The sequence below is a fragment of the Daktulosphaira vitifoliae genome, unplaced genomic scaffold, assembly GCF_025091365.1.
Source record: "Daktulosphaira vitifoliae isolate Bord-2020 unplaced genomic scaffold, ASM2509136v1 Scaffold_455, whole genome shotgun sequence".
Taxonomy (NCBI): Eukaryota; Metazoa; Arthropoda; class Insecta; order Hemiptera; family Phylloxeridae; genus Daktulosphaira; species Daktulosphaira vitifoliae.
The window spans coordinates 1-9,893 of NW_026100020.1; the positions used below are offsets into that span (position 1 = coordinate 1).

At 34.5% G+C, this 9,893-nt stretch overlaps 1 protein-coding gene across 1 annotated transcript; it reads right to left on the reverse strand.

The window, feature by feature from the left end:
- Positions 1–15: 15 nt before the first annotated feature.
- On the reverse strand, positions 16–9,747 carry LOC126909496 (neuroblast differentiation-associated protein AHNAK-like; the record flags this gene model as incomplete). Its single annotated transcript, XM_050691926.1, has 10 exons — positions 9,590–9,747; positions 9,524–9,527; positions 6,685–9,459; positions 5,874–6,021; positions 5,569–5,768; positions 5,221–5,289; positions 4,594–4,872; positions 1,995–2,142; positions 1,053–1,646; positions 16–842 (listed from the first exon to the last, which is right to left on the reverse strand). Coding segments are annotated over exons 1-10 (5,202 nt in total), but the record flags the coding sequence as incomplete, so codon positions are not given.
- Between the last annotated feature and the right edge of the window lie 146 nt (positions 9,748–9,893).

The following is a 9,893-nucleotide window of genomic DNA, read 5'->3' on the forward strand; positions in this document are numbered from 1 at the left end:
GGTTGGCAATTCAACTTCAGGAATGGTAATGTCTACTTTGCCTTCTACAATAGGAGATTTTACATTAAGCGATCGTAGTTTATCGTCAGGTAATTTAACGTCTACAGATGGCAATACAACTTCCGGCAATTTCGCAGTTAATTTGCCTTTTCCTTTAGGAGTTTTTACGCTCACTGTTGGCAATTCGACCTCCGAAATAGCAATATCGACTTTGCCATCAGATTTAAGTGATTTTACATTTAGTGATGGAAGTTCAACATCCGGTATCGTAAAATCTAATTTGCCTTTTCCTTTAGGAGATTTTACATTTAGTGATAGTAGTTCAACATCAGATAAGTTTACGTCTACAGATGGCAATTCCACTCCTGGCAATTTTGCAGTTAGCTTGCCTTGTCCTTTGGTAGATTTTATAATTAGTGATGGTGGTTCAACGTCAGGTAATTTGACGTCTACAGATGGCAATTCAACCTCTGGCAATTTCGCAGTTAGCTTGCCTTGTCCTTTAGGAGATTTTATAATTAGTGATGGTAGTTCAACATCAGGTAAGTTTACGTCTACAGATGGCAATTCAACCTCTGGCAATTTTGCAGTTAGCTTACCTTGTCCTTTAGGAGTTTTTACGCTCACTGTTGGCAATTCGACCTCCGAACTAGCAATATCGACATTGCCATCAGATTTAAGTGATTTTACATTTAGTGATGGTAGTTCAACATCCGGTATCGTAAAGTCTAATTTGCCGTCTTCTTTAGGAGATTTTACATTTAGTGATGGTAGTTTAACATCAGATAAGTTTACGTCTACAGATGGCAATTCAACCTCTGGCAATTTTACAGTTAGCTTGCCTTGTCCTTTGGTAGATTTTATAATTAGTGATGGTGGTTCAACGTCAGGTAATTTGACGTCTACAGATGGCAATTCAACCTCTGGCAATTTTACAGTTAGCTTGCCTTGTCCTTTGGTAGATTTTACATTTAGTGATGGTAATTCAACGTCAGGCAATTTGACGTCTATTGATGGCAATTCAACCTCAGGCAATTTTGCAGTTAGCTTGCCTTGTCCATTAAGAGTTTTTACGCTCGCTGTTGGCAATTCGACCTCCGAAATCTTAATATTGACATTGCTATCAGATTTAGGAGATTTTATAATTAGTGATGGTTTTTCAACATCTGGTAAATTTACGTCAGCTGATGGTAAAACATCCTCTGGCAATTTCGCAGTTAATTTGCCTTCTACATTGGGAGATTTTACATTAAGCGATCGTAGTTCAACATCTGGTAAATTGACGTCTACTGATGGTAAAACATCCTCTGGCAATTTTGCGGTTGGCTTGCCTTGTCCTTTGGTAGATTTTACATTTAGCGATGGTAGTTCAACGTCAGGCAATTTGACGTCTACTGATGGCAATTCAACCTCTGGCAATTTCGCAGTTAGCTTGCCTTGTCCTTTAGGAAATTTTATAATTAGTGATGGTGGTTCAACGTCAGGTAATTTGACGTCTACAGATGGCAATTCAACCTCTGGCAATTTTGAAGTTAGCTTACCTTGTCCTTTGGTAGATTTTACATTTAGTGATGGTAATTCAACGTCAGGCAATTTAACGTCTACAGACGGCAATTCCACTCCTGGCAATTTCGCAGTTAATTTGCCTTTTCCTTTAGGAGTTTTTACGCTCACTGTTGGCAATTCGACCTCCGAACTAGCAATATCGACATTGCCATCAGATTTAAGTGATTTTACATTTAGTGATGATAGTTCAACGTCCGGTATCGTAAAATCTAATTTGCCTTCTTCTTTAGGAGATTTTACATTTAGTGATGGTAGTTCAACATAAGGTAAGTTTACGTCTACAGATGGCAATTCAACTTCTTGCAATTTTGCAGTTAGCTTGCCTTGTCTTTTGGTAGATTTTATAATTAGTGATGGTGGTTCAACGTCAGGTAATTTGACGTCTACAGATGGCAATTCAACCTCTGGCAATTTTGAAGTTAGCTTACCTTGTCCTTTGGTAGATTTTACATTTAGTGATGGTAATTCAACGTCAGGCAATTTAACGTCTACAGACGGCAATTCCACTCCTGGCAATTTCGCAGTTAATTTGCCTTTTCCTTTAGGAGTTTTTACGCTCACTGTTGGCAATTCGACCTCCGAACTAGCAATATCGACATTGCCATCAGATTTAAGTGATTTTACATTTAGTGATGATAGTTCAACGTCCGGTATCGTAAAATCTAATTTGCCTTCTTCTTTAGGAGATTTTACATTTAGTGATGGTAGTTCAACATAAGGTAAGTTTACGTCTACAGATGGCAATTCAACTTCTTGCAATTTTGCAGTTAGCTTGCCTTGTCCTTTGGTAGATTTTATAATTAGTGATGGTGGTTCAACGTCAGGTAATTTGACGTCTACAGATGGCAATTCAACCTCTGGCAATTTTACAGTTAGCTTACCTTGTCCTTTGGTAGATTTTATATTTAGTGATGGTAGTTCAACGTCAGGTAAATTTACGTCTACAGACGGCAATTCCACTTCTGGCAAATTTGCAGTGATCTTGCCTTGTCCTTTAGGAGTTTTTACGCTCACTGTTGGCAATTCGACCTCCGAACTAGCAATATCGACATTGCCATCAGATTTAAGTGATTTTACATTTAGTGATGATAGTTCAACGTCCGGTATCGTAAAATCTAATTTGCCTTCTTCTTTAGGAGATTTTACATTTAGTGATGGTAGTTCAACGTCAGGTAATTTAACATCTATTGATTGCAATTCAACGTCTGGTAAACTAATGTCCTTATGAGTCATTTTTATGTCCAATTCAGGTAATTCTACATTCGTAATTTGTACATCTTGTGCCTGAAGGCCTTCGAAGGAGTCTCTCTCCTTTTCCAAAAATATAGATAATTCTGGCATGGACACTAAATCTTTTTCCGGGAATTTACCTACTACAACTTTTTTTGATTTACCCATTAGTTTTCCAATAAATGACGTCGATTTCTTCATTCCAATATCTATATTCGACGTTTGCAGGTCTTTTGTTTCTAAGCCTACAAAAATAAATCCATCCTTTTGGCTTTTGTCAGCTGGTTTGCTTTTTCTTTTAGGAGGTTTTACATTCACGGTTGGCAATTCAACTTCAGGAATGGTAATGTCTACTTTGCCTTCTACAATAGGAGATTTTACATTAAGCGATCGTAGTTTCACGTCAGGTAATTTAACGTTTACAGATTGCAATACAACTTCCGGCAATTTCGCAGTTAGCTTGCCTTGTCCTTTAGGAGTTTTTACGCTCACTGTTAGCAATTCGACCTCCGAACTAGCAATATCGACTTTGCCATCAGATTTAAGTGATTTTACATTTAGTGATGGTAGTTCAACATCCGGTATCGTAAAATCTAATTTGCCGTCTTCTTTAGGAGATTTTATTTTAAGCGATTGTAGTTCAACATCTGGTAAATTGACATCTACTGATGGTAAAACATCCTCTGGCAATTTCGCAGTTTGCTTGCCTTGTCCTTCAGGAGATTTTACATTTAGTGATGGTAGTTCAACATCAGATAAGTTTACGTCTACAGATGGCAATTCAACCTCAGGCAATTTTGCAGTTAGCTTGCCTTGTCCATTAAGAGTTTTTACGCTCGCTGTTGGCAATTCGACCTCCGAAATCTTAATATTGACATTGCTATCAGATTTAGGAGATTTTATAATTAGTGATGGTTTTTCAACATCTGGTAAATTTACGTCAGCTGATGGTAAAACATCCTCTGGCAATTTCGCAGTTAATTTGCCTTCTACATTGGGAGATTTTACATTAAGCGATCGTAGTTCAATATCTGGTAAATTGACGTCTACTGATGGTAAAACATCCTCTGGCAATTTCGCAGTTAATTTGCATTCTACATTGGGAGATTTTACATTTTGTAATGGTAGTTCAACGTCAGGTAATTTAACGTCTACAGATGGCAATTCCACTCCTGGCAATTTTGCAGTTAGCTTGCCTTGTCCTTTAGTAGATTTTATAATTAGTGATGGTGGTTCAACGTCAGGTAATTTGACGTCTACAGATGGCAATTCAACCTCTGGCAATTTTGCAGTTAGCTTACCTTGTCCATTAAGAGTTTTTACGCTCACTGTTGACAATTCGACCTCCGAAATAGCAATATCGACATTGCCATCAGATTTAAGTGATTTTATATTTAGTGATGGTAGTTCAACATCCGGTATCGTAAAGTCTAATTTGCCGTCTTCTTTAGGAGATTTTACATTTAGTGATGGTAGTTCAACATCAAATAAGTTTACGTCTACAGACGGCAATTCCACTCCTGGCAATTTTGCAGTTAGCTTGCCTTGTCCTTTGGTAGATTTTAGAATTAGTGATGGTGGTTCAACGTCAGGTAATTTGACGTCTACAGATGGCAATTCAACCTCTGGCAATTTCGCAGTTAGCTTGCCTTGTCCTTTGGTAGATTTTACATTTAGTGATGGTAATTCAACGTCAGGCAATTTGACGTCTATTGATGGCAATTGAACATCTGTCAATTTTGCAGTTAGCTTGCCTTTTCCTTTAGAAGTTTTTACGCTCACTGTTGGCAATTCGACCTCCGAACTAGCAATATCGACTTTGCCATCAGATTTAAGTGATTTTACATTTAGTGATGGTAGTTCAACATCCGGTATCGTAAAGTCTAATTTGCCGTCTTCTTTAGGAGATTTTACATTTAGTGATGGTAGTTCAACATCAGATAAGTTTACGTCTACAGATGGCAATTCCACTCCTGGCAATTTTGCAGTTAGCTTGCCTTGTCCTTTGGTAGATTTTATAATTAGTGATGGTGGTTCAACGTCAGGTAATTTGACGTCTACAGATGGCAATTCAACCTCTGGCAATTTTGCAGTTAGCTTACCTTGTCCTTTGGTAGATTTTACATTTAGTGATGGTAATTCAACGTCAGGCAATTTGACGTCTATTGATGGCAATTGAACATCTGTCAATTTTGCAGTTAGCTTGCCTTTTCCTTTAGAAGTTTTTACGCTCACTGTTGGCAATTCGACCTCCGAACTAGCAATATCGACTTTGCCATCAGATTTAAGTGATTTTACATTTAGTGATGGTAGTTCAACATCCGGTATCGTAAAGTCTAATTTGCCGTCTTCTTTAGGAGATTTTACATTTAGTGATGGTAGTTCAACATCAGATAAGTTTACGTCTACAGATGGCAATTCAACCTCTGGCAATTTTGCAGTTAGCTTGCCTTGTCCATTAAGAGTTTTTACGCTCGCTGTTGGCAATTCGACCTCCGAAATCGTAATATTGACATTGCTATCAGATTTAGGAGATTTTATAATTAGTGATGGTAATTCAACGTCAGGTAATTTGACGTCTACAGATGGCAATTCAACCTCTGGCAATTTTGAAGTTAGCTTACCTTGTCCTTTGGTAGATTTTACATTTAGTGATGGTAATTCAACGTCAGGCAATTTGACGTCTATTGATGGCAATTGAACATCTGTCAATTTTGCAGTTAGCTTGCCTTTTCCTTTAGAAGTTTTTACGCTCACTGTTGGCAATTCGACCTCCGAACTAGCAATATCGACTTTGCCATCAGATTTAAGTGATTTTACATTTAGTGATGGTAGTTCAACATCCGGTATCGTAAAGTCTAATTTGCCGTCTTCTTTAGGAGATTTTACATTTAGTGATGGTAGTTCAACATCAGATAAGTTTACGTCTACAGATGGCAATTCCACTCCTGGCAATTTTGCAGTTAGCTTGCCTTTTCTTTTGGTAGATTTTATAATTAGTGATGGTGGTTCAACGTCAGGTAATTTGACGTCTACAGATGGCAATTCAACCTCTGGCAATTTTGAAGTTAGCTTACCTTGTCCTTTGGTAGATTTTACATTTAGTGATGGTAATTCAACGTCAGGCAATTTAACGTCTACAGACGGCAATTCCACTCCTGGCAATTTCGCAGTTAATTTGCCTTTTCCTTTAGGAGTTTTTACGCTCACTGTTGGCAATTCGACCTCCGAACTAGCAATATCGACATTGCCATCAGATTTAAGTGATTTTACATTTAGTGATGATAGTTCAACGTCCGGTATCGTAAAATCTAATTTGCCTTCTTCTTTAGGAGATTTTACATTTAGTGATGGTAGTTCAACATAAGGTAAGTTTACGTCTACAGATGGCAATTCCACTCCTGGCAATTTTGCAGTTAGCTTGCCTTGTCCTTTGGTAGATTTTATAATTAGTGATGGTGGTTCAACGTCAGGTAATTTGACGTCTACTGATTGCAATTCAACCTCTGGTATATTTATGTCTACTTTGCCTTCTATATTAGGAGATTTTACATTTAGCGATGGTAGTTCAATGTCAGGCAATTTGACGTCTAATGATGGCAATTCCACTCCTGGCAATTTTGCAGTTAGCTTGCCTTGTCCTTTGGTAGATTTTACATTTAGTGATGGTAGTTCATCGTCAGGTAAATTGACGTCTATTGATGGCAATGCAACCTCTGGCAATTTCGCAGTTAATTTGCCTTCCCCTTTAGGAGATTTTACAATTAGCGATGCCAATTCAACGTCAGGTAATTTGACATCTACTGATGGCAATTCCACTCCTGGCAATTTTGCAGTTAGCTTGCCTTGTTTATTAAGAGTTTTTACGCTTACTGTTGGCAATTCGACCTCCGAAATCGTAATATCGACATTGCCATCAGATTTAGGAGATAATACATTTAGCGATGGAAGTTCAACGTTAGGTAATTCATCTTCTACTGATGGCAATTCAACGTCTGGTAATTTCGTAGTTAAGTTGTCTTTTCCTTTAGGATTTTTTAAATTTACTGTTGGCAATTCAACCTCTGTTATCGTATTGTCTATTTTGCTATCTATATTAAGAGATTTTACATTCACTGAAGGTGGTATAACATTAGATAATTTAGTGTTTAATGATGGCAATTCAACCTCTGGCAAAATTATGTTAACTTTACCTTCTTTTTTACGTGTCTTTTTATTCAGAGATGGTATTTCGACTTTAGGTATGTTAACATTTGTTGAAGGCATTTCAACCATAGTCAAATTTTTGTCCACTTTACTTTCTCCTTTAGTAAATGTTACATTCAGTGATTGTAGTTCAACCTCGGGTAATGTTTCGTCGATTAGACTGGCCTTTTTTATATCCTCATCTAGGATGTCTTTTGCGTGTTTTTCATCTATTGTTTTTGATTCATCATAGATATTTCTTTCCTTTTCCAGAAATTGTGATATTTCTGCTTTTATATCAACTTCAGTTACTAAATCTTTTTCTGGAAATTTTTCTACACTGCTTTTTTTGGTTTTCCCTATGAATCTACCTAAGAATGACTTCGATTTAGATTTGTCCATATAGATTATTGGTTTTTGTTCGTCTGATATTTTTACGTCTATATATGGCAATTCAACACCTTGCAATTTTCTGTGTACATTGTCTCTTCTGATAAGCGCTGTTTTATTGTCCGACGTTTGTTTAATTTCTGGTAATATAACGTCAAATTGACTGGGATTTTCAGTCTTTTTTATATCGAAGCCCGGTATTTCAACAACGGTATTTATTGTTTTTATATACATTTTATTTATTAATTTCGGATCATTTTGGGTGATTTTTGGAAAAGAGTTATTCGGTATTTCTGGTTTTCCATACTCTCTGTGACTACTAATATCTATCTCCATTTGTTCTATATTGGGTAATTGTACATTAGTCATTTTCGATACATCAATGGCTTTAGGGTTTTTATGTTTGTTACTTTTGTTTGTAATTTGAATATCTTTTATTTTTCTTGGCTTGGGTGTTGGTGGCGATCCTAATTCTATTTTTTGAGCTATATCTTGTTTGTATGTATCTGTTTTGAATAATTCCTGTTTTGTTGTTTTGAATTCATGTTTATTAAGGTTTTTGCTTTTTCCCATTAGTTTTGTTAACAATGATTGTGGTTTTTCTTTCTTTAATTGTATGTTTCGTTTTATTTTTTTTTGATATGTAATTTCGTCTGAGAAGTTTTTGCCTTCTTTAGTTTTTTCTTTCATTTCACAATCTGATATACTTTTAATAATATTTTCGTTTGTTTCCTTGGGCTTTCTAACTTTTGGTATAGGTTTTCTAGTGTCATCTATTTCTAAGTTTTGTGGTTTTTCTTTTATTTTTTTACTATTAATTTGTAAAGTTGGTTTTTTTATATGTGGTGCATTTTTTTGTTCAGTATATTCAATGTAACTATTTTCAGTTTGTGCAATATCACCTTGGTTATTTAAATTTGATAATCCTTTTACAATAAATTCGTTTCTAAATGATTCATTTCTTCCGGATGGTATTATTTTTTGCGTATTAAAACTTGTTGATTCAAAATTATTGTTTATTTTCTGCTCTTTTTTTAAATAAGATTCAGAATATTTTTTTTCCATTGATTTTTCATTTATATTAGTGATATCTATGTTATTATATGGCATAGAGTTTTCTTCATAATTTGTTTCACTCTTTACAAATGGCAATTCACTTTTTACTTGACTTTTATCTTTTAACTTTCTTGGAATGATAAGTGGTAATTGAATTGTAGTGTCACGTTTAATTTCTCTACCTAGTATGCTCATCCCTTTTTCACTTCCAGATACGAGTTCATTATAAGTATTAATTTTATTTTCATTGAATTTACTTTTAGTTTTTATTTTTTGTAATGATTTTATGTCACTATTACTAGGCTTATATTCTATACTTTCATTTTGGCCACCAGATTCAAAATCTGTCATTTCATTTTCAATAATATGTTCTTTTCCGTTAATAATGATTTTTTTCACAGTTCGAGTTTTACTAACAATGGTTGATTGTGAATTATTTTTTATTGTTTCTGTGGATTTATTCACTATACTTGGACTGTCTATAACATCAAATGATTTTTTATACGATTGATTGTCAATTTTTCTTTCTATTTGTTCTGAATTTTCATTATATGGATCATCATCTACGACTTCTTCAACTATTGTTTCTTTTCCATCTTCTATATATATTTTTCGTATTATTTTTCTTGTCCTGCTTACTTTAAACTCCGAAAATATAATGTTAGTTTCTAAATTTTGATTNACTTTAAACTCCGAAAATACAATGTTAGTTTCTAAATTTTGATTTATATTTCGGAACATTATTTGATCTGGTACCTTATTTTTTTCAAAATCTCTGTTATAAATCTTTCTACGCGTATATAATAGGTCATCTTTTTCTTCAATTTGCTGTTTATTATTATGAACATTTTTTTTAATTAAATTTTGTGATGTTTCTTTCATAGGTTCACCCATTTCATTTGTTTGAAGGATATTTGCAACTCGTAAATTTATATTGTTCAATAGCGAGCTTTCACCATGATTATTATTTTCATTAAGAGCTAACTCTTTAGAGCCACATAGATATGAACTTTGACTATCTAATCTTCTGAACTTAACCAAATGAACCTTATTATCGTCATTTTCGATATTAATACCTTTGTTTGATTCTACATACTCTCCTTCATTATCAATTATTTTTGATTTTTTACCAAAAACATTTGAAAATTTGAAAGTAAATAACTTAGATTTTTTATCAATTGTATTATCTATGTTATTATGTTCGTCATTTATTTCTATGTTCGTATTAGGAGTATCAATAGTTAGTTGTGTATGTTCAATATCTGGAATTATGTTTTGACTCTCATTGGAAGATGATTTGATTTTATAATCATTTTTCATTTCTTGTAAAATCNGTCATTGGAAGATGATTTGATTTTATAATCATTTTTCATTTCTTGTAAAATCTTACGAACTAGTTTTGGGCTTCTAAGAGTATCACTTCTCTGAAGAATGTTGTTTTGACTTACCTCAATTTTAGTATTATC